This window comes from Hydra vulgaris, chromosome 02 (genome assembly GCF_038396675.1).
Source record: "Hydra vulgaris chromosome 02, alternate assembly HydraT2T_AEP".
Taxonomy (NCBI): Eukaryota; Metazoa; Cnidaria; class Hydrozoa; order Anthoathecata; family Hydridae; genus Hydra; species Hydra vulgaris.
The window spans coordinates 61458532-61484960 of NC_088921.1; the positions used below are offsets into that span (position 1 = coordinate 61458532).

The 26429-nt window shown below is 29.8% G+C and overlaps 1 protein-coding gene across 1 annotated transcript in view; it reads left to right on the top strand.

Moving 5' to 3' along the window:
• Positions 1 to 1574: 1574 nt before the first annotated feature.
• Positions 1575 to 26429, top strand: part of LOC100208081 (branched-chain-amino-acid aminotransferase, cytosolic) — a 40567-nt gene continuing 15712 nt past the window's right edge. The window contains exons 1-4 of the mRNA XM_065791609.1: positions 1575 to 1729; positions 2113 to 2160; positions 7359 to 7562; positions 24255 to 24365. Of these exons, the coding sequence (XP_065647681.1) occupies positions 1691 to 1729; positions 2113 to 2160; positions 7359 to 7562; positions 24255 to 24365 (402 nt within the window). The 5' untranslated portion in view covers positions 1575 to 1690. The remainder of the gene's footprint in view (positions 1730 to 2112; positions 2161 to 7358; positions 7563 to 24254; positions 24366 to 26429) is intronic.

The following is a 26429-nucleotide window of genomic DNA, read 5'->3' on the forward strand; positions in this document are numbered from 1 at the left end:
GATTCTGCAGACCAATACGATTGCAGTTTGTACATGAAGATGTACAGTCAACATTGAAAGAAGTTACCGACATTGAACTGCAGATTGAGGGTCTTGCACCATATGCTAATAAACAAAATGGAAAATCCATTTCAGTAACTTATTGTATGTCATTTACGATGATAGACGGTAAAGTCTGTAATGCAGTAACTGGTACCACTTCTACACAACGCTGCTTCCTGTGCAAAGCTTCCTTTAAAGAATTTAATGACATCAACAACATTATAAAAATGGACATTACAACAGATAATTTAAGATTTGGCATATCTACTTTGCATGCATGGATTCGTTTTTTCGAGTGCTGTTTGCATCTGTTGTATAAGCTAACAACTGAAAAGTGGCAAGCTCGTCGAGAGGAAGATAAAAAGAATGTGAAAATACGTAAGGAAGAAATACAGACTCAATTTAGGATAAAATTGGGGCTTATCGTTGATCGACCGAAGCCAGGATATGGAAGCTCTATCGATGGATATACAGCGCGCCGCTTTTTTCAAAATGCTGCTATATCTGCTGAAATAACAGGAGTCGATGAAAAATTAATTCACCGTTGTTTTGCAGGTAATTTCGAGCGGGTTTGATATAGATGATGAAAAATTCAAAGACTATTGTGTAAATACCGCCCATTTATTTGTTGCTTTATATCCGTGGTATTACATGCCTACATCTGTACATAAATTGCTGATCCATGGAGCAGAAATTGTAAAGTATGCCCTTTTACCGATTGAACAATTTTCTGAAGATGCCAAAGAGTCACGCAATAAGGACATAAAAAACTTCAAATTACATCATTCAAGAAAATGCTCAAGAGAATGGAATATGAAAGGCATTTTTAATAGGCTCTTATTAACATCAGATCCATTTCTCTCGAGCATCAGGAAATTGCCCCAGAGACCGGTAAAATCTCTACATCAAGAAGCTATACAATTGTTAAAACAACCTGAAGTCACCAGACAAGAGACAAAGAACGATTTCGATTTAGATACAAGTGGTTCAACATCATATTCCCAATCGAATGATTCGAACATTGATGAATATGACATACGTGATTTTTGTTACTAGGATTAAAGAAACAATTTTTTTACATATATGTGAGTTAATCTTTTACCAATTTAAAAAATAATAATAAAATTAAAATTACAAATTTCTGTTTTTTTATTAATAGTATAAATTTGAAAATAATTTTGCAATGGTTTTGCTCTAATTTAACTCCTGAATCATTAGAAATGACCTTGAAAACCAAACTACATGAGATTTCATATTTTCAACGTATGAACAGTTTTGGCCGCCATATTGGAGCCGCCATTTTGAATTTTTTAAATCTGACCTCAGATTCCTAATCAGCGACCTCGAAAACACTTATGTAGGTAATTTGGGAATTTTGGTCACAAAATCAGGATTTCGTCCCACTGTGCGGCGTGTTTTTCTAACACCCGCTCACGCGTTTCCATTTTTTTATATTTATGTAATCGAAGTGTTTTTTAAACACCTGAGATGTATTTCCCACAATAGTAACTCCCCCGGGGTTTTTATTTAGTTACGAGTAGACTTGAAGCACTCGTGAATTTACTAACAAATTATAGATCGCTTATTTAACCAATTAATTTAGCCAAGCCAAAGTGCTTGCATAGCGCTTACGTGATTTTACCTAAAAATGGCCTTAAGACTTTTCGCAGGATTAAAAAATTTGAAGGTAAAGTATTTGTCTATGTTTGCTTTATGTAGACGCCATATAAACATTTGATTTGACAGCATGCTGACATATGACGCTGACACGATCGCTTTGTATATTTTTTACTTGATATATGTTGGAGGTGTGTCGTCATAAATTTAAACTCAGTGTAATACATTTGACTATATTTAGCTTTTCATTTAACATGTTTTTATTTAACCTTTTTAAAATTAATCAGCTTTTACTTAATTTTTTTGTTAGTATGAAAATAGAGATTTATTATTTACGTACGATTAATTAATGCCAGTAATCTATGGAATAAAACTATCATTTTGACAGTGACGATAGCCGTAAAAATTTATTACTTTATATTTACAATGATGGATCAAATTTGTTTAATTTAGATTTTGTGGAATGGATCTCCTTTAGTGCGTACTATATCAAATATTAAGGTACATTAAAATTAATAATACAATGAACTTAAAAGTAATCAATATCAAGGCAAAATGCAAAGTTTTTAATAAATTTATGAATATATGTTTAAACGACTTAATCGTGTTATCACGTATAATAATTAAGAAAAAAGAGTCAATCGTTTTTGATACTGGTTTAGTATGACTTGATACTTTTAGAATTAAAGTCTACAATCTATGTCAAGTGTGTACACATAAAACATATTAAATAATTGTTTTAAGGATTTTCCTTAAATTCAAAAGTGCTCACATGACATTTAAAAGGTTATTTGTTTATTTTTATTAATAAATGTAGTCAAATGTGTCTATATTTGTTTGTATATGTGTGTACATACATATGTGTATGTATATATATATATAAATATATATATATATATATATATATATATATATATATATATATATATATATATATATATATATACATATATTGTTAATTCACCTCCTTAAGGCCTAGAAGGCCTCTACAGACGAGGAGGCTACTTAATTGTGACTATAACCCTCTCTCAACAAGGTTGCTGTGTGGAGAAACAAGTTGAATGCGGTACTACCAGGGACGTGGCAGGGATTGAACCCCCTGCTTATAAAGCGAGCTCTCTACCACTACACCACTACCGCAATATGTATATATATATATATATATATATATATGTATATATATATATATATATATGTATATATATATATATATATATATATATATATGTATATATATATATATGTATATATATATATATATATATATATATATACATATATATATGTATATATATACATACATATATTTATATACATATATATATATATATGTATATATACATACATACATTTAAATATATATATATATATATATATACATATATATATATAATGTATATATACAAATATATATCATATAATATATAATATATATATGTAAATATATATATATATATATATATATATATATATATATATATATATATATATATATATATATATATATATATATATATATATATAAATATATATATTAGGGTGGTTCAGAAAATAAAACTATTTCATATCTTAGAAGCACTTGCATTTTTATGTTCCTTATGCTTTGTGAATACACCACAAAAAATTTGAAGAACATCAGACAATATTTAGAACTGCCTCATCGACCTCGAAATTTCAGAATTTTTAAGTATAATCTTTAAAAATTAAATTTTTTTTATTAGCATAAAATATGTAACAAATTTTACATATTTTATCTTTACAGTAAATTGAAAGGAAGTTTCGTTTTAATGCTTTTCCATTAAAACTGTTCAGTTTTTACTTTTTCTTCCATGTGTTCAGTTAACTGTTCAGTTACAACCAACATCTGAAAGAAACGTTGATTTCTTTGGGTTGGGAAATCTTTGTCGGGACTTTCCACCATTCGAAACAAATATTGTTTTTGCTCTTCTTGTTTTGTTATTGTAGATTTGAATGATAGCCACTGCGGCTAGAGCAATTCCTTTTTCTGCACTATCATTGACAACTTTTAGTGCCTTAATGGTTTTCTTTGCGGCCTTATAATTTGGAATGTCTGATCACTTGTCAACATCCTCTTTGGACATGTCTAACTGTAAGGCATGAAAAAAGAAACGTGAAGATGGTCCAATGAAATACTCCAGAGGTTTTGCACTTAGATCTTCAGTTCCAATGTATCGGATTGATCAACAATCAAGTTCTTTATTGTCTGCAATCTGATCTTGTAATTTTGCTGCCATAAGTTTTTTCGTCTTAACAGGCACCAGATCAGAAAACAGACCAAGCAGGGCTAGTTCTTCTCCAAGATGCCATAAATAGCGACCCACTGCTTTTTACACAGTTAATAAGATAACTTTTGATGTTGAACTGTACTTTGTTAATGGTTTTATGAGATTTAAATTGTTGAATGGAGCATTACATAAGTACAGTGCTTTTACATAGATAAGAACAACAAACAAACCAAATTCCAAGCACCCTGAACTTTCATGTTTGGTGAGCTTAATTTGAGTTTGAAATAAGAAAATCTTTAAAACATAAATTATTTTAGACATCCACTTTGCCTGGTGAAAAGCACCAGGAACTCGGAACCATATGCCTCAAGGTGGAATATCTCCAAGAAAGATCAAAGTAAGTTCCAAAAGTTCACAATAATCTTCTCTGGGTAAATTTCCTGCCTTTTCATTCAACACTCCTAAAATAAAATCAACTACCTCTCTCTTCAATTCTTTAAGTTTGTCATTTAAATGATGTTCGGTGCAATCTGTATATGTTTCTTGGTCTATGTTGGGCCAATATTCCTGAAATCTACAAAACAACAACACATTTGGACCAGAGGATGGACCAAAAACTGCCTTGAAGACATCGCCACACAGAATTTCATGCATATGACGGCGACATGCCAACCAAAGCAGATTTTTTTCAAGTTTTTTTTCTAAAATTGTGCACGCACCATTTAGTCAACCTGTGTTTGATGTTGTAGTGTCGAAAGAAATTGCAACTATTTGATTTTGCAATTTCCAATCAGAAATGGCAACCATTGTTCCATTTGCTATAAGTTCACCAATCCCTTGTTTTTCTGTTCCTAATCCTGAAACTAGATACACCTGACAATCAACCTTTTCGGGCCCACCTGAAATTGCTGGCAAGAGTTTTTCATCAGTATGAATAACCAAATGTCCCTCCGAACTAAAGGCTGCTATAACATTAGCATAGTGTTGAAAACAATGCTTCATTTGGCTTCTTCTAATGCTGCTACAAGATATTGGTAGTTTTGATATATCACTGTCATCATACGTTTGGATGGGTGCTGTTATGATATATGATGCATAAAGTTATTTATTCCAGAAATGTTGCTTTAATGGCAACTATTAATAACATCTCTCCTATGGTTCTCCAGAGAATTACAACAGCAGTTGTTCAAGCTGCAGGAGTAGACATGAACATCATCAAATCAAGTCTCTCAACTACAGCTAGAAGAATGAAAAGAGAAAATAAAGAAATTTCAAATATTGTTAAAGAAGGTATTAAAACAAAAGTACGTTTATCTACATTCCCATGTATAGTTCATTTTGATGAAAAAACTATATTTGAGACAATAAAAGGAAAGAAACAAAAATGCGAGCGACTAGCTGTACTAGTAAATGTTAATAGGGGAGTCACACTTGTTGGTTGTGCCTTTTTTACCATCCTCTTCAGGAGATGATCAATGTAAAGGAATAATACTGGCATTACAAAAGGGACTGTTAATAGAATTACCTATGATTTAGGTAAATACATTCTCCAGCTTGCTTGCAAGCACAATGTTACAGACTTAGGATAAGTCATTTTCAGAAACAGTTACTCATGAAGAAATGGTAAGACCAGAAAATCTTTTTTTTAAAAGATTAAGAAATAAGTTTGACAATCCAGAATTTCATTACAATTCTGAAAACATATTAAGGTTTGATTGGTCATTAAAGGCTGGTACTGTAGTCAAAAAAGCAGCAACAGATGCACTCAAATATTGTAAAAAATACATTAAAAGAAAAATATTGTTAAGGAAGAAAACAGAAAAGAACTAGCAGAGCTTGTAATTATTTATTTATCAAAATCAAGAATTGTTAAAATAAAAAAACCAGGTGCAGTTCATCATGCAAGATTTCTGAGCTCGGCTCTTTATTATACAAAGTTACATCTGCTATCTAAACAATTAGATTTTTTGATATAAGAGGAAGACATAAAAACTCAAGTAGAACATATTGTGGAGTTTATTTGTTGTTTTTATGCTCCATGGTACTTGCAAAGCCACAATCCTATTAAAGCCTCATACCTTGATATTTTAGCTCTACATCACATGACTCTGTATAAAGATGTTTGCCAAGTAAAAGAAACTGTAGATAAAGTCATTGACTCAATATACTCAAAACACTCTTGGTACTTAGACTCAACTTTAATACCTCTTTTGCTTCTAGATTATAAATTTCCTGATAAAGATAAAACACTAATTGCCAAATCAATTTTATCTTACAAAATACCATCTTTAAAGGCATCTGATTACAAAATTGAAAATAAGCCGAAAGTGGATATCAAAGAGATAATTAACCTAGATAGCACAATGGCTAGTAATCCACCAAATTTAGCGGTGTTAGTTAATGAGTTTTCCTACTTTATTTTTGCAGTAAATGGGTTTACAGAAGGGAGAATACGTGATTGGTTGTCATTTCCGCCATCTTTGTTGCACACAATCATATAACAACCAGTTTTTAGCCTATGCAAAAACTTTGATTATAGTAAACAATTATGCAGACATGAAAACAATTATGCAGACAGAAATGTAGACATGATGCATTAGTTTATCCATAGATAGTTAGTGAAAAAGAAAAACAAATGAGACTGGTAACCATAGACAAGTTTTGTTATGCCATGAAAAAACCTGAAAAAAACTCCAGCAAGCTGATAAAAAGGAATATGGAAATAGGTTTATTAACATTAATAACTTCAAGAAATTCAAAAGTGATTAGAAAACTTTTTTTTTTTCTTTTTTAGACTTCTTTGTAAGGTAAATAGAAAACCTAGTTTTTCTCATAATTGGCGTGTGTAACTTGAAAATTAATTTTGGTGTAAAAATTTGAATCAATTTTTAATTATTAAAAAAATGAGGAGGGACCCATGGGTAAATAAGAATGAGGGAAAGGTAAGACAAATACATTACTAATTATAGTAATGCTCGGTAATAAAACCAAAACGAAAATGATTTTAAATGCAAAATATATGTAGTCTAGGCCCTTTTTTTTAATTCAGTCAACTTGGTTTATATTAGACCCTTCTCAACGTCACTGAAATCAGGGTCTTAGTTAGCTTAATGGCACCGTGGAATTCCTAATGGGTTTAAAATTCCCTAAATTCAATGACTAAATATTTGTGAAGAAAAAAATATAAGTATACATAATAACTAATGCTACTGTATTTGTACAATATTGTAGTTTTTAGGAAAATGACTAATAGTAAGTTTTAACTAATTCATAACTATTCTTTGGTCTTAGCAGAGCATACTTACTAAAATAATCTCAAATGTTTAATTAATTTTTAAATATTTGTCAATCAATAAATTGCATTTTGTGTTTTTTAATTTTAGGGAAATTAGCTATAAAGAAAATTTTAATTTTTTTATGAGCTATTCTCTGTATATATTGCTTTGCATTTAGTATGATGATATTGTTATTAATACAACCAAATCCCCGCGAAAAAAGCCTGAAAAAGGTTCTCAGTTACCATTTGGTGAAATTATGTCAGATCATATGCTTGTTGTCAATTGGACTGCCAAAAGTGGGTGGAGTGCTCCAAAGATTAACCCTTATGATTTTATTCCAATGCATCCATCTTCATCTGTTTTGCACTATGGCTTAGCAGTAAGTTATATATATGTTAAGTTTATGACTAAATATTTTATGGATTATAAAACATCATTAAGCAATTCAGGTTGTCATAAATATTTTAATGACTGTATGTCATGAAGATATATCATTTAGCTATATGAATATTTTTATAATTTAATAGTATTATTTATTTTTAAAAAATGTGTGGATTTCAAAAACATATTCTTTAGTCCATTGAAATATTTTTATATCAAACAAAGGGTGGCCAGTGGTCCTTGAAAACCTGGGAAGTCCTGGAATTTGATAGGGCCTGGGAAAGTCCTCGAAAAACACCCCTTTTAGCAATAATTCCTGAAAACCCTGGAAGTTTTTTCTTTATTTATTCAATATTTTAAAAAATGTTATCATGTTTTACTTTTACAAAGTTATTATTAATTTTGTATACATTTATATTGAATTTGATAATATATTTACTGTAATGCAAAAAAAAAATTGTTTAAAGGGATCCTCAAGTGTGGAGACAAGTTATGTTTATGACATAGATAAACATTAGAAATTAAGTTAAAAGTTAATTAAACCTTCCGAAACAAATTATTTAATGAGATTAACAAAAGCTTTTGTTGTTTTTCCTTTAATCTAGTTTAAACAATGAATATTTTTGCTCACCACGGAGTTTTTAAACTCAGTTTAGTTTTACACAATCAGGTTGGGTTTTTCCCTTCATACTTAGTCTGCATTTATTATAAAAAATGTAGCATGTTTTTGTTTTTTAATCAAAGTATCATTAATGTTTGAGTTAAATTAAACTAGCATAATAAAAAATAGTAAATTAAGCGAAATTATCTACTTTTATTTAAAAAAATAGCCAAGTAAATGTTTTCTTTTACAATCTGCAGTTAAGAGGTAAACAGATTCTATTTAAGGGGTAAACAGGTTCTATCTGACCAGCCTTGAACCCCTTCTTCATCTATTAGGCTGGCACAAATGTATTTTTAATACAATGTTTCCAGTTTAGGATGTTGAATACTGGATCTTCTTGACTCAATGGATGGGTTTTGCTTGTGTCTCTGTTTTTATGACTAGGCAACTCATTCTATTATCTTCTAATGAGGGTACAGCTCTAAAACTCAGTTTTATGGTTCTGAGGCCGGCTGGTAGTCATGTTTCCCGAACTCTGCGGTAGCTCTCAGAGAGGCTGATTCCATCAACAGCTGAAAAATATCAAAGTATTAACAGTGCCATGTTGCGCATGGATGGTGTCCCTGTTTGTACTTTTGGTGTGCATTGCGGAGGCCACATTTGGAGTCCTTTGTTTTGGCTTAGGGTTTATTAGTAGTAATGAGGCAATTGCTTGGGCTATCAAACAGTGTCCTGAGTATTATCTATGCTTTGAGTCAAGTTCTTCAATCAAATTTAAAAATAAATGAAGTACCAAGAACTATAAAACACAAAAAACCATCATCATCACCAAATTCTCTAAACCTATCATTCACTAATATTTGTGGTCTTCGAAGTAACTTTTCTTCTGTTGAGTCTTATCTCTTGCAAAGTTCACCAGACCTACTTGCTCTTTGTGAGACTAATTTGAGTTCAGCTGTCTTATCTTGTGATCTTAGTGTTGATGGTTATCTTCCTTTAATTTGTAAAGACTACAATAGTCACATGCTTGGCCTGGGCATTTACATTCGTAAGAATTCACCCATTTGTCGTGAAACTAGGTTTGAATCTATAGACTATTCTTTCATGTGCTTTTATTTAGCACCACTTCACTCTATTGCCTTTCTCTTTGTTCTATATCGCTCTCCTTCATCTCAAGACTGCACTCTTTTTGATGTTATTTCTGATCATATTGACCAAGCCCTCTCTCTTTATCTATCACCTAATATAGTTTTTGTCGGTAACTTTAATGCTCATCACTCTGAATGGCTTGGCTCTAGTGTCAGTGATTCTGCAGGTATTCAAGCCCACAACTTTTGCCTTTCTCAATCCTTAACTCAAATTGTCAACTTTCCAACTCGCTTTCCTGCCAACCCGAGTCATTTACCTTCTCTACTCGACTTATGTCTTGTTTCCGATCCTAGTCAGTGCTCAGTTTCTCCACATTCACCCTTAGGAGCTTCTGATCACAGTTTGATCTCTCTAAAACTAATATCTCATTCTTCTTCATCACCTGAATTCCCCTATTATCGTACCTCTTACAACTACAGTAAAGCTGACTGGGATTCTTTCCGTGATTTTCTTTGTGATGGCCCTTGGGTAGAAATCTTTTGTCTTCCTGTCAACAAATGTGCTTCTTACATAACTTCGTGGATTCAAGCTGGCATGGAATCTTTTATTCCCTCTCGATGATTCCAGGTCAAGCCTCACTCTCCTCCATGGTTTTCCTCACACTGTGCTGCTGCGATTGCCAATCAAAACCGTTACTTCCATATTTATCAGCAAAACAATTCTCCAGAAAGCAGACGTCTGTTTATTACTGCTAGAAACCATTGTAAAAAGGTTTTTTCTAACGCCAAAGCCCGCTATTCTCTGGTCATGAAATCTCGTATCTCATCTCATAAATTAGGCTCTTGTGACTTTTGGAGAATCTTTAACAATATCAATAATAAGGACAAATTAGTTATTCCACCTCTCTTGTATGGTTCAGACTTTGTCACCTCACCTAAAGACAAAGCTGAAATGTTTGCTAAAAACTTTTCATCAATATCATCTCTTGATTACACTAGTTGCGTTCTACCTTATATTGCCAACAAACATGTTTATCCATTGCTTGATATTCGTATCACTCCAGCTTCTGTACCTAAAGTGATTTCCTGCCTAGACTCTATTACACCTTGTGGCCTGGACAACATACCTGTTATTGTCCTGCAGAAGTGTTCTCCGGAGCTGTCGTCTATACTCTCAAAACTATTCAACAAGTGCTTATCAGAGTCTTGTTTTCCAGCCTGCTGGAAAGTGGCATCTGTTATCCTTATTCTCAAAAATTCTGGAGAGCGATCTGATTCGTCTAACTACTGTCCCATTAGTCTTCTTCCTATCATAAGCAAGGTTTTTGAATCTTTAATTAACAAACGCTTAATTTCTCATCTTGAATCTAATAACTTACTTTCTGACCATCAATATGGATTTTGATCTTCTCGTTCTACAGCTGATTTGCTAACAGTAATAACTGACAGGTTTTATCGTGCATTAGATAAAGGTGGAGAGGTTAAGGTCATCGCTCTTGACGTTTCAAAAGTTTTTGATAAAGTTTGGCATTCTGGTCTTCTCCATAAGCTTTATTCTTATGGTTTATCTGGCAACATATTTATTATTGAATCCTTCCTTTCCAATCGTATTATAAAAGTTGTCCTCGATGGACAGCACTCTTCTTCTTATTCTGTAACTTCAAGGGTTCCTCAAGGTTCTATCCTTGGCCCTATACTCTTTTTAATTTACATTAACAATCTTCCAGATATTCTCGCATCTAAGGTAGCATTGTTTGCTGATGATACTACCATTTATTCTACTCTTGGATTGCTTGGAGGGGGCATTTGAGCTTGAAAAGGTTCTCACTTCTGTACAGCATGAGGCTCACAGTGGCTGGTGAACTTCAATACAGATAAAACTCTTTTTTCAGCCAATCATTATCGCAATAATTTAGATCTTCCTATATTTATGAACGGTGATGTACTCAATGAGTCATCTACTCTTCATCTTCTAGGATTAACTCTTACTTCCAATCTTTCTTGGAAACCATATATCAAATCAGTTGCAAAATTAGCCTCTGCTAAGGTTGCATCTCTTTATCGAGCTCGATGCTTTCTTACTTCGGATTCTATTCTCTATATCTATAAATCTCAAATCCGGCCTTGTATGGAATACTGTTGCCATATCTGGGGCGGATCTTCTAATGATGCCCTTTTTCTTTTAGACAAGGTGCAAAAACCCATTGGAAACAGTTGGACCTACTCTTGCAGCCAACCTCCAACCATTATCACATTGTTGTAATATTGCTTCTCTTTCTCTTATCTACAAATGAATCGATGTGTACAAAAACGTTTTAAGTCATAAAACTATTTTTTCGGGAATGAGAAAAAACTTATTAAACCCAAAATTATTACTTTAATAAATTCAAAAAAAATCTGGGTGCTTTTTGACATCTTTAAATATTAGATTTGTTAAAATATATATCAAAATTTGTGATATATATATGTGTTATACGTAGTTAAAGTTGTCTGACTTAGAACCTTTTTGTTTACATTTGTTAAGGATAATAACAAAATGCTTGTCTTTTATATATTTACTCATTTTTTGTACAAAAAACTATTAAAAATCAAAGTTCAAACTATTACACATGTTAAATCACACAATGTATAAAAGGACCAATTACAAAGCCTTTGTCAGACACCTCACTGGATATTGTGTTCCTCTTCCCCACCATTCGCCTGGTCGGTTGTTGGCTAGCTCATGAGTTCATCATAAAAACCACTGAACTCATCCGGAACATATTGCATTAGCTTCCTAATATCTTGCAGTTTCACTCTTTTTATCGGAACATTACCCAATGGGTAGCACACATTTTGCGGAAACTCGACGATGCGATCGACGACTTGAGACATCTTGTAAGTTTTGACCATCAGCCCATCAATGAGTGGCCTACAGACAATTAAATGGAACAATATGGAGCGTGTTGGATTAGTTTTGTCTAAGACGTTTTTATGAAAACATGTTGCGTGGTATGCTATGATAGGCCTAAACGAATTGTTAAAAGGCTAATTGGGTATCGAAATTGCAATACAAATCTCACATGCAATCAGTTCCAACAGTAGTAGCAGGTACAGTTCTTCCTTTGTAGTCAATGTACTCTTTACCTTTCACTCTAGCTTCTTTAACAACATTCCTTTTCCACTTAGCCTCATTTTTAACCTTTCTTCCACTGCTAGTACTAGGTTCTTCATCCATTATAAGTCTTTTTCATTAAAACAACGAGATGAATTGTAATAATTACAATTCATAATGCAATTTAATTATTAAATTGCGTGGGAGAAACCCTGTACGGCGGATTTGACTGATTTAGTTTCCTTGTGGAAATATAAATATAGTCTAAACGGTTTTTTTATGAGCATATTTGAGGTGTTTTTTAAAGTATAAGTTGAACGAGGAATTTTTGTAGAGGCAGTTTTTTTTAATGAATAAAAAATCTACATGAATAATAAAATAAGCCTAAATAACATCAAACTCGTAACCAAAACAAAACAAAAGTTGGATTAAAAACATCTAAAAGCTACCAGCAGAACACAGCTGGTTTTCTCAGTGCTGCCAATAAAAACCTTCTAAGTCACTGACCTAGAACCTTTTAGTTTACAGACAATATTTCAGCTCTCTATTCAACATGTACGGAGAGGTCTGACTTACTATACAAAGGCGGAACTGTCTTCAAAGAAAAAAAATTTTCATCAAAAAGTCAAATATTTAAAAAAAATGACTTAGAACGTTTTTGTATACATTGATTCAAATACTATAATGGGCACTGCTCTAAAATTATGTTTAAAAAAATTTTTTTTTTTTTTTGCTTATATCACTAAATCACAAAAATAAAATAACATTTTTGCAATTTTAGATTTTATTAGCACAACTTGTTTTTAGCAAATGTTGGGGTCATTTTTAAATTTTTGTTTAGTACTTAGTTTAGTTTTATTTTTAAAATAAAATAAATAGTTTTTAATTAAAATTGAAATTCAGATTGTTTAAGTGTTACTTATTGATCGTATAATTTTATACACATCAGGTAAAAGATTTGTTTTTTGCGGTATGTGGTTTTTGCAGTACGCACTTTTTTTTATAAAAAAAGAAACTATAGAGTGCTTGAAATGTTCTGATAAATGCTCACAAAACCTGTAAAAATGTATACAAAACTATTTCAATCAAAAATTTAACATTTATTAGTTTAAAATTTAGAAATTTTAGAAGTTATTTTAAAAAAATTTTAGAAGTTATTATTTGATTAAATAAAGTAATTTATATGATTTAAAATGTAAACTTGGATAATTGCAATACTTCTGATGAAGAAGCAACAATTGACGCTTTATCTCAAAAATATAAAAAATATGAAGCTGTTTCTTTGCAGGAGGTCTTGCAAAAACTTTCTGAAAAAACCTTATCGATTTATGCTGCTTCCAAAAAGTATGACATACCAGAACAAACAATTAGTTGGCATTTAAAAAAACAACAAAACTGAAAAAATCTAATGAAAACTGGTTGAAAAAATGTGTTATCTGAATTTGAAGAACAATTAACTGAATGGCTTGTTATATCATCTAATTTGGGCAATCCTAAAACAAAGGATGATTTAGTTAAGGCTGCTTCAGATGTGTGGAAACTTTGAAAATCTTCAGATACTCTGTAGTTCACAAATAGACTTCTAATAGAATATTGGGTAAAATCATTCCTTATAAGAAATCCTGGAATAGTTCTTCGTACTCCTGAAGCTATTAGTAAAACGGCAGCAATGGTTCCAGTCAGCAGAATTACAAGATTTTTTGACAACTTTTCTAATTTTTTAAAAAGGAATGGTTTACTTTATGTCCTTGATCGTCCAGATGCTTTTTACAATATCGATGAGACAAATTTTGAATTAAATCCATGTGTAAAAAGAGTTCTCTCAAGGAAAGGTGCGAAAACAGTTTATATTTAATTCATTAAGGTCTATAGAAAACATTCCTGTCTGCTATTGCTTTAGAGCGAATGGTTCTATGTTAAAAACCCAGGTTATTTTGAAAGAAAAGTTCTCACGGATAGGTGATCTTGCATATGCTTAGCATCTGTCAATGGCAATTTTTTGTTCACTCAAACTGAATCTGGATGGCAAAACCAACACTCCTTTAAAGATTATATTCAAAGAATTGGCGACGAATTAAAAGATGTTACATGTCCTGTTTTCATATTATTAGACAATCAACCAAGTCTCATTAATTTTCATTTATTTGAATGGTGCAAGGATCTGGGATTTTGCATAGTGTCTGGGATTTTGCATAGTGTTCCTCTAAATTGCACTCACATTCTTCAAATGTGTAATACACCAATTATTGAACCAACCAAATTAAGATGGAAAAAGTAAATAATTGGAAATGAAAAAATGGTCGCAAGGAGGTTGATGAGATTGAGTTTATAAAAATTTTAAAAAATGATGAATGATAAAGTTATTACTAAGTCAAAAGTAGTTAATGGTTTCCATGGTACACAAATTAAACCATCTTTAATGGTGTATTGGAGTAGATAATGATTCTGAATCTGCTTCCAATTCAGATGCAAAAGTAACTTCTAAATGTTTTAAAATTCCTACTTTTTCAAACGCAGCTTCTTCTAGTAAAAACATTATCAGTAATATATTCTTCTAGTAAAAATATTATCAGTAATAAACTAATTGCTCCTGTTCAAGGTAATTATACAGGTTGTCAGTATAAATAGTGATCCTCAAGAGAATTCTGGGAACGATAATTCCCTGGAATCTCGTTGGTCAATTTCCGTTCCCCTTCCCGTTTTTTTTTCGAGAAATTCCCGGGAATTTTTTTTTAATACAAATATGTAGATTATCATTTTTTAAAGGTATATTTTAAGTTTGTAGTTGTAATTGCAGGTATAATTGAAGTTTAAAACTTTTTTTATACCTGGAAATACACTTTACAGGTGTTAAAAAAGTTTTAATCTTTAAATATACCTCCAATTCTATGTATCAAAATGAATCTTCATAAATTTTACTCTAAAGTCTATCTGTAGTTGGTGGTGCGATTATTGCAATATAAAAATGCGTAAAATTAATTAGTAATTAGTTATTCAATATTTTTCAAAGTGTAAAGTGCATTGTGCAAGTTTTTTTATAAGAAAGTGAAAAAGTTATTTTGGACAAATTATCAAAGGTAAATATAGTACATATTATGTTATTTCTTTTTTTAAATCTTTTTCTTTTTTTTTACTTCTTTTCTTTTTTCTTCATATCTTATCTTTTAATTTTAAATAGCATGTCTTTTGTGTGGAAGCACTTCAGAAGGGAAATGGGCAACAAAGATAAAGCAAGCTTGACGTAGACTTGGGCAATCGAAAGTGTAGTGCTGTTCTCAATTGTGTTGGAGGTTTAACAAAGGGTTTGATAGATCATCTTAAGCGTGTTCATCAGATACTTGATCCATTAAAATCTGGACCGACTACTAGCAACCAAGCTCAACCAAGCACAAGCAGCACTGACAATCCTCCAGTAAAGAGGCAAAAGCTGATGACAGATTTTACTAGAGCATGGTTTGAGGAAACCATTTCTAAAGAAGTTGCTTTAAATGGATTGAACTTCGAACAGATCGTCAACTCAGATATAATAGCAGAGCATGTGAAAGAGAAGTTTCCAACGAAAAACTTCCCAAAGAATGGATCTGGTGTTGCAAAGATTGTTCAAGGTTTTCATGAAGATATCAAGGCTAAAATAAAATCGTGGATTCAAACTCATCTAGTTGAAGGACATTTCTTTTCAACAACCCTTGATGATTGAACTTCTACTGCATGGCGACGTTTCTTGAACATTAATCTTCATTATTTTGAAAATGGTGTTGATAAAGAAATCAATTTGGGCATGGTTCCAATTTATGGAAGTGCAACTGCTCTTAACATCAAAAAACTAGTAAGTTGATATTATAATCTTTTTTTTTTTGGTTTCTAATCATTTTATTATTTATTTTTTTTATTAACAGTGCGAAGCAAGATTGATGGAAATTGGCTTGGATCCAGAGAAATACATTGTTGGCACTTCTGGTGATGGTGCAAGCGCTATAGTATCATTTGGTTCTATCATCGCATCAGAATACTTCCATTGCAGCGATCATGGAATTCATCTGGGTGTTACTAGAATTCTTTATCTAAAGAAACAGTCAGCAGATGCTCCAGTGGATGACATCGACGATGATGTCTTTTTCGTTTAGTGTAGAATTGAAGATGAACCTGATGAAGATGCACCTGATGCATCTTCATCAGGTTCAAATCAGACAATGAAGAGGAGGCCAATTCACTTCTAATGGTTTTCGCTTATCAATCAACGATCACCAAATTGAGAAAAATCGTGAGCCTCTTAAATCGATCATCGGTCAAAAATGAAATTCTTCAAAAATTCGTTAAGAGGATGAACAACGGGAGAAAACTTAAGCTGAAGTTAGATTCAAAGACTCATTGGGGCAGCCTTCATGATGCTTGCAAAAGGTTTTTGTAGTTACTTGGACCTGTGAAGGAAGCTCTGAACCACAGGGAGATTGACAAAACCTACTCATGGGCAGATATCGACTCAAAAAGACTGGAGGAGCTGGTAGAAGTTCTGAGTCCAGCGAAGTTGGCAATTCAATTCTTGTCAAAGAAATCAGTAAATCTCATAGATTGCAACACAACTATCAAGTTTCTCTTGAACAATTTAGAAATGCATGATATCAGCTCTCGCAGAACATCTTCTTGGCTATCAAAGAGAAAATCAACAAACACAGACGTGATGTTCTTCATTCACTCATCCTTTACTTGCACAACATCAACAGCGTCAATGGGCCGAATCACTTTACTACATTGATTGTTGCAGCTATGAGCAAACTTGCAGTGAAACTGATGGAAAGACTCTTCAGTACTGAAAATGATGATTGTGTGGAACAACCTGAACAGCAAGAAAAAGCATCAACATCATAGCAGGTTCAAAGAAGTTTAGCTGAGCAACTGACACTTGCCTTGAAAGCTTTAAGAGAGGTCACCAACAAGCAGGCGGGCTAAGTTATTGATTACAAAAAGGAGATGCAGATGTATGCAAAGACAAAAGTACGCTCAATAACTCTGGATAGACTTTTCGAAGGACTGAAGACAATACAAGCAACATCAGTTGCTGCAAAGTGTCGTTTTTCGGAAGCAAATATTGTGAGCAAAGTTTGCAACCGTCTTTGTGATGAGAACATTGATGCTATTTCTTTTCTTAAATGTTATTTCTGAAATAAATTAATAAAGTAGATTTAAACATAAATTTTGAGTTCTTTGTATTGTTTTTTGTATTTTTTGATTAAAAATTTTCAGGTTTTAGAAAGAAAAAAATGTTTCAAAGCTCATTCCCGGTAACGGTAATTCCCGGGAATGAGCTTTTTCATTCCCGATATTCCCAGAATTGAAATTCCTGGGAACTTGAGGATCACTAAGTATAAATAAAATGGCCTCAAAAAATAATAATAATAAAATAAAATAAAGCAAAAAATTGATTACAAAAATAAAAAGTATGCATACAACAATGAAAGGGTCAGAATGGAAAAAAAACAATGTTAATGTGTAAACATAATTTGTGTAGTGATTAAGTAATAAACATCTCCTCAGAATCGCGTCTATTATTACTGGCGTTTCGATGAGGATCAGCACTAATAACTAGTTTATCCCGTCAGACAAACGTCATTGCCACTTATGGTATTCCATACTGCAGTAAAAAAGGATTCACTACAAATAGCCAAAACCTGATATTGATGGTATGATATAAAAGTGTAGATCTACTGTACAATATAAATAAAAATAATTAAATAAATCACTTACTATACCACCGATAGAAAAAACAAAGTACAATAAATTTAAATTATAATAAAAACGCCAGAAACAAAACTAAAACAACGTGTGCCATCAGAAAATACTAATAAATTTTCCCCTAAGACCATTTAAACCAATTAGGTACTTTCAGCACAAATAAACCAAAAACAATCAAATGGCAATATACCCTATTAAAACCCTTTTAAAATTAAATAAAGCACAATAGAGTCTTCAAAAAACTCTAACGCTGTCATAGATACTTCATTCGAATTTTGTTAACCAATTTAAAGTGTAAGAAAATGAACAACCCGTGCAACTTAAAATCATTACTAAAAATCAAGTAATATATGAAAGTAGAAAATATATATATATCGCCTGCAAAAATGTAAAGATTTAAGCATGTAGTGAAGGAATAAGAAATTCTCTGAATAATAATAAAAGACGAAAATTATGCATGTGAAAATTAAAACAAAGCTGAGTAATAAAGGAATGTAAGATAATATAACATAAAAGTTCCTTGATAATAGTAATAATATGAAAATCAGGGGATAAATTATATATTGAAAAATATTGTAATAAGATTAACTAAATACTGTAATAAGACCAGGTAAATTTTAGCCAAATAAGTGGTCAAAAAATTATTTTGGGTGATGTAACAATAACATGTCGTGATATAAAAATGATGTACGAAGCGGGGGAAAATATTGTTTACAAGTAAAGTTTTCTCTATGATTTCCATTAAGTAACTTTTTACCATTTTTTTAATTCTTAAATTATTCTATAAGCGGTAAGATTAACGGCTCATTAACTTTTGAATGACGATTATGTAAAAAAGTTTGTTACAAAAGTTTGAATGACAATTATATTATATAAAAGCTATTATACTATGCTAGATACTAATGAAAAAAACTTATTCAAAATTAAAAACGAAACAAAACCTATGAAAATTCTTTTAAGTCTTTAATGTTTAAAAAATTCACAGTAAATGAAACTTATTTGATGTCCCTAATTTTTTTTATTAATAATAAATTCTTTTTATCACTTTTTTTTTTTTCTTAAAAAAAAAAGATGCTTTAAAGCAATTTATTTTTTATATATTAATTTAATAATTTAATTTTTTTTTTTTTTATTATCTTTACTTCTAACAAGGCTGCAAGCAACCATTATTAGAGTTGGAAGTTACTGGAAGAGAAAAAATGAAGTTTACAGAGAAAGATATCAATTAACAGATGGCTTTGCAAAGATTGCAAATTATATGAATCAGGAAAACAAGATGAAAGAAGCGAATTCCAAAAAACTGATGTTCGAGAAAAAGAAGCAACATTTTGGCGATGTGATAAGGTTAGAGATTGGCTGCAAGAGCGTGTCCAACTATGTTTACAATGTGTTTTTGCAACTTGTCTAAAATAAAATGACATCATTGGAACATATTGGAAGATATGCTCCAGATATGGCAACAGTATTCCATACAAGGGCAGATTGAAATTTATAGGGATAAAGAAAAGAATCCTGAGTAAGAAAGTGTCAAGCACAATAAAGAGATGCAACCTTACCAGAGGCTAATTTTGCAATTGATTTTATATATGATTTCCAAGAAAGCTTGGAAGTAAAAGTTAATCCTAGAAAAGAAGAGTTGATCCTAGGAAAATGTAGATGAGTCATCGATTACATTACAGTTTAAATATATGATCTAAATTATTGCGATAACGATTGGCTGAAAAAGTTGGCTTTTATCTGAATTAAGTTCACCAGCCACTGTGAGCCCCATGCTGCAGTTGTGGACAGGAAAGGTGTGCGATTGCACTCCAATCATGACCATGCAAGTAATTGTTTTTTGTTTATTTTGAAAGCTTGACCGCAGCTTTTTAGATAATTGAAAACACGCTGAAAAAAGCGGACAGGAAAAAAGTGATGAACAGGCTAAACTACATAAAAAAGAAAGAATTCTTAACGAAAGAGAAATAAATAAAAAATTAAAACCTGTAGCCCTAAAAAAAATCAACTAATATAAATCTGAAAAACTAAAACTCTAATAGAAAATTATTTTTAATTATATTTTGCAAATACGTTAAGGTTAAATAACTCGTCATGTTAGTTTATCGAGTTTCTAACTGATTTTTTTTATATTAGGAGAATAGCAATTAAATATTTTTTTTTTCCTTTTTTTTTTATTTAATGTTTAAATAAAAATATTTATATGATTATTTTTTATTTATTGTGTATTTAAAAATTATTTAAATTATATAAAGTTAAAATTTTTTAAATTATTTAAAATATATAAAGTTAAAAATTATTTAAAATATATAAAATAAATAAAAAAAATTATTTAAAATATATAAAATATGTAAATATATAATAAAATATATAAAGCGTTTAAGTGTAAACAAGTTTTATTAGAAAGTTTACATAGCATAACAAATAAAATAACTTTGTTATGTTTTTAACTAATAAATTTATGGATTCATTAGAAAGTTTATTTAAAAAATCGTGTTCGTTGTTGTTTATAAAATTAATTGTACAAGTTGTTTTAAAAATATTTATACTCATTGTAAAAAATATGCTTTTTAACATTCTTAAACAATCTTTCGATAATTTAAATAAATGTCTTTTATATCCTTATACTTTATTTAGCATATTTTTTAATCATTTTTTTTAATTTAAAAAGCTGTGTTTAAGTTGTCACAAAAAATAATAAATATGTGGTCAGGAATAGAGTGTGATCACACGCCGTTCCGGTCCACAACTGATGCTGTAGCAGAAGTGAGGTTGAAGGATAAAGAGAAAGGGCTTGGTCAATTTGATCAGAAATAACATCGAAAAGAGAGCAGTCTTGAGATAAAGGAGAGTCATATAGAACAAAGAGATAGCTGATAGAGTGAATTGGTGCTAAACAAAAGCTCATAAAAAAAATAGTCTTTAGATTCAAACCTAGTTTCCCTACAAATAGGTGCATTTTTGTGAATGTAATTGCCCAGGCCAAGCATGTGACTAATGAAGTCTTTACTAGTTAAAGGAAGATAACCATCAACACTAATTCAAAAATCACAAGTTGAGACAGCTGAACTCAAATTAATCTCACAAAGAGCAATTAGGTCTAATAAACTTTACAAGAGATGAGACTCAACAGAATAAAAGTACTTCGAAGACGAATAATAGTGAATGATAGGTTTAGTGAACTCAGTGATGACAATGGTTTTTGGTGTTTTATAGTTTTTTTTTACTTTAGTCATTTTTAAATTTGTTAAAGAACTTGATTCAAAGCACTCATAGTACTCAGTACACTATTTAATAGTCTAAGCAATTGTCTCATTACTATTAAACCCTAAGCTGTAACAAAGAGGTCTAAAGGTGGCATCAACAATGCACACCAAAAGTACGAAGAGGCACATCATCCATGCACATTATGACACTGTTAGTACTATAATACAGCTGTTGATGGAATCAGCCTCTCTATGATCACAGAATTTGGGAAACCTGACTACCAGCTGGCCTCAGAACCATATAAATGAGTTTTAGAGCTGTACCCTTATTAGGAGATAGTAAAATGAGTTGCCAAGTCATAAAAACAAGTACAAGCAAAACTCATGCATTGAATTAAGAAGATCCACCATTCAACATCCCATACTGGAAACAATGTACTAAAAATACATCTTTGCTAGCCTAATAAATAAAAAAGGGGTGCAAGGCTGATCATCAGATAGAATCTGTTTACCTCTTAAGTCATTCCCCAGAAGGCCTTTCACTGACACTAGCTGGATGCATTTAGCGTCAGCCCAAGATGAATATTTTTATCAAGAAACCATCTCTCGCTTTTACTCAACCATTAGCCCCATGGCAGGGGGTGTCAGAGTTGGATCCTAGCCTCTGCTTCAAAAAGCGTGTCCTACAAGGTAGCAGGACATGAAGCAGGTTGTTATGGGTTACATGTTACCAGTAGCAGAATGACCTGACCTTGAAGTATACAGGGATGTTGGCGTATACAGAGAGTTAATCTCCCATGAGTGCTAGTTTGTAATTGATAGCTAGATTTTTTATAGATATTAGAAATCTATAAATGTATTTATAGCCCCGTATTTTAAGCTATTGAACATGACAGTTTAAGTTTACTTTATAACTCTAGGTTTAAAAAAGAATTGTATTCGACAACTTTTTTATTTTTTATTTCCTTGTTTTTGTTATTGTTGAAAAAATAGTAGCCATTTATAAACCTCAAGTAAAAGTTAATGAATAGAGTTACTAACATTTTTTTTTTTTTTTATTGTATTTTATGTGATTAAGTTATTTGAATATTTTCAAATATTTTTTTTAATTAAATGAGAATCTGTGCGCATCATTATAAATTATTAACATTAGCAGGTAATTTAAACAGTTATTTTATTATTAGAGTTTCCATTTAAAAAAGATATTTTAAAGGATTTTATTTAAAATTCGTTAAATTTCAGTCATTAAATGTCATTTTTGTGCTAATAAAGTTCTGTCACGAAGAACAATTAAGACCACTCACCTTCAATTTTTTATTTTCCATGCTAGTTAAAATTGTTTACAAAGAAAACAATGTGTAAATGAGTGTTTGTTAAAACAAAAATTATTAAACTAAAATTAGAAACTTCTGAAACAGTAAATAAAATTATGGGTCATAAGTTCTGTTCCTGTTTTTGATTTAAATTCGTTCCTCAGTATCCTAATATATTTATTAAAATTATATACATTTATAAACTTTAATAACTTTAACTAATAACTGAGAAAAGAAAAATGATTTTACAACTTTCTATCAAAGAAGGAATTCAAATAGGTTTTTTGTATGTCAAATTTGAGATTTTTCAATAAGTTAGATGGCAATAGAAAAATTATTTTATCACTCTACCACCTCAGGAAAAAAAACTCTTTTGATATTTGGTTGACATGCAGTTTAAGGAGACATGCAGTGTTCACAATCAAGAGAGAATTAGCTGCTCTTGTTTTATTGTTACAGAGGAAGCTTTTTAAAATGTTTGAGATATGAAATGTGAAATAACATTTAGATACAAACATTTTGGTACACAAATGTTTAACTTTTGCAATTCTATCCATTTAGCAAACAAATTTTCATAATGGACTTCGAAAAGTCGTTTAGCAAAAGTGCTCGTTTTGCAAATGCTACATCCGAAAGCACTAATTTCAAATATAACAAAAAAACTTAATTTAAAATTTAACTTGCAAAAAGCTATATTTTGAAATAAGTGCTTGTGAAATGAACATTGGCTGTTTTAAATGTTTTGTTTATTTTGGTAGGAAAAAAGTTAATTTCTCGTTATCGGTATTATTTCAAAATAATTTTTTTCCCCGAATTTTACAAAACCTTCCAGTTAACAATTCTAGCAAGTCTTTACTTTTAAAATCTAAAAATTTAATTCATATTATTATAACTTGACACAAATGAATTTTAATTAATTAAAAACATTTTATAAACTATTTCACAATTTAAATTTTGCACAAAATAACAACATACTTGTTAATAATCTTTTCACAATCAGTAAAACATGTTTATTGTATATTTTAATTTATCTTAACTACATTAATAACATTTAGAAAAAGTAACATTTATAAAACCAAACCAGTTAAGCTTGTAAATCCAGTTAAATAGACTTGGCTGATTTGAAAGGTACATTTTAAATACAATAAAAATAAAGTAAATTTATTAGCTACTTTGAAATTAAAGTCTGTTGGCCTTTTAAATTTTAAGTTGATAGCAGTAATCATAGTTGAAGCTTTGAAGGTAAAAATAGTTTACAATATAATATACATTATAATAGTGTATAAAATGTAATATGCTTTTAAAAACACAGAAAAGTATAATACAGCAAGTAATAGATTACAATGTATATGCAAATCCACAAACTCCATGCATGTTCCGCAAAAAAAATATTAAATCTAAACACTTATGTTTGCTATTTTTATTATTTCTATATATATAAATGCAGCTTTATTATTTTTATCAGTGCTTACATTTCAAAACCTAATATATACACAGATTAACAGTTCTTTGTTAACTAGAAGTGATTATGATAATAAACTTTATGATAATAATGGATAAAATTTCAAGTATTGTCTTTTATAACCTGTCCCTATATTATACTTTATCATTTGGTGTTTTTTTATTTATTTGAAACTTACTCTTAAATTTTTGTTTAGTGTTTTGAAGGTATGAAGGCGTACAAAAGTGCTAATGGGAACATATACATGTTTCGTCCAAATGAAAATATGAATCGATTTCATAGGTCTTCTACAAGGCTCAGTATGCCTGTAAGTAACTTTATTATTTTAAAAAAAAAATTTTTATATACCAGATATAAATTATTTATTAATTAAATTATTCAGATATTTAATTATAAATATATATATATATATATATATATATATATATATATATATATATATATATATATATATATATATATATATATATATATACATATATACATATATATATATATATAATTTAGAAGTTGCAATAAATTAATTTAAAATACTTTACTGTTTACCATGTTAATAGTCACAGACAAAGGTTTCTAAACAAACATTTAAATACCTATTATATAAGTTATTTTTAATTCATCTAATTTATATTTTTTAATATTAATAACTATAAAAAATAACAATAAGAATTTTTTTTATTTTTAGTAAAAAATACAATGACTGAAATAAACAGTTCATCCTGCATGTTTCTTTATTTGTAGAACCATTCAAGTTTAGATTTGTTTGTATTACTCTAAATAATATTAAAACATAAGTAACTGTTTATGAATGAAAAATGTTTAGTTATGGTGTATTCAAAAACATTTGGGAAAATCCATTTTTATGTTTGAGATCAGTTGAGTTTTTATACTTTGTATATTTATTGGAAATCCGTATTCCTATGAATATTTAGATAAACAACTATGATATATATATATATTTTTATTTTTTTTCAATAGTTTTTATCATGTTAATTGCTTGTTTTTATTTTAGTTTTATTTGTAAAATATTTAACAAGGCTATGCATAAGTTTTTGTGATGAATGACTCGGGTAATTTCTTTATCTTATAAACCTCTATTAATGTAAAGCAGTAGAGATTATTTCAAGGTTTTACCTATCTCAAATAATGACAAGTAACATGGCTTATTTAACATTGGTTATTCATACTTTTTTGCTAATGAATTTTGCAATTTTTATGAATAAAAAGAAAGTAAGGGAATTAAATATTATAAACGTTTTTTATTGAAGCGAAGGGTTAACTTAAATAATTTGAAAAAAATAATAAACAGTTTAATTATTTTTTAATTATGTTTTAATTATTTAATGGATTCCACTTAATTGTATTGCATCTATTGTATTAACAAATTTTAAACATCTCTTTAAGTTCAGTTTGACCAGTCATGAAATGCTATAGGAATAAACTATTATTATGTAATTATTTCAAAGATAAACCTGCTATTTATAAGTTTTATATGCAGTAAATTTATCAATAAATGATAATCAAGTTGTTAGCTACCAATATATGATCAGTATGTCATTTTTCAAATTTCTTAAGATGTTTCACAGAAAATTGAACCTTTGTGCTAAATGAAAAATGTCGTCACTTTAAAAAAAAGAAGATTGAATGGTTTTAAAAATAAAGGTTGCTATTGACATTGTTTTTATAGAAAAATCACCTCCAGATTTATACTTCACCTTTAAAGTGATCATAGCACTCAGTTTTAATAAAATTTTTAGTTGAATAAATATTTATATTCAATTGTTTTGAAATTGATATTGGTTTATTATTTTATAATTATCTAATTATTGTTATAGTTGTTAATTTTCATCATTATTGTTTGTATTATTATGCGGTATTTACTTTGGATTTTTTTAGCTTTTAACTATTTGTAAATGACTTTAATTGCAAGATCTTTGATCAAAATATATAGAATGATTGATAAGGAAGGGCTTCTAAAAATCATTACAAAAAAAGTAATATTAAATGCCATTTCTATTGATTGTAAAAAAACGATTTAATAGAAAATTAAAAATCTTTTGGAATTTTTATTTTTTTATTTTTTAATAAAAATTTTGTTATCAATATTATGTATTTTCTTATCAAGTCATTATAATATATAAATTAACATATAAGTTATACAAATTTATTAAATTCTAATGCTTAAATAAATATATAATTTTGTTGTGAACAATTATATAAAAAATAATATCTTTATTGATATAATATGATAAGCAGGCTTTGTTATAAACCAATGAAACAGGTGATGTTTTATCTTGGGCCTTTTTATAGCTCTATGATAATTACATTATGCTAAAAACTTTTTTGTTTTTTTTAAATAAACATAAAGTTG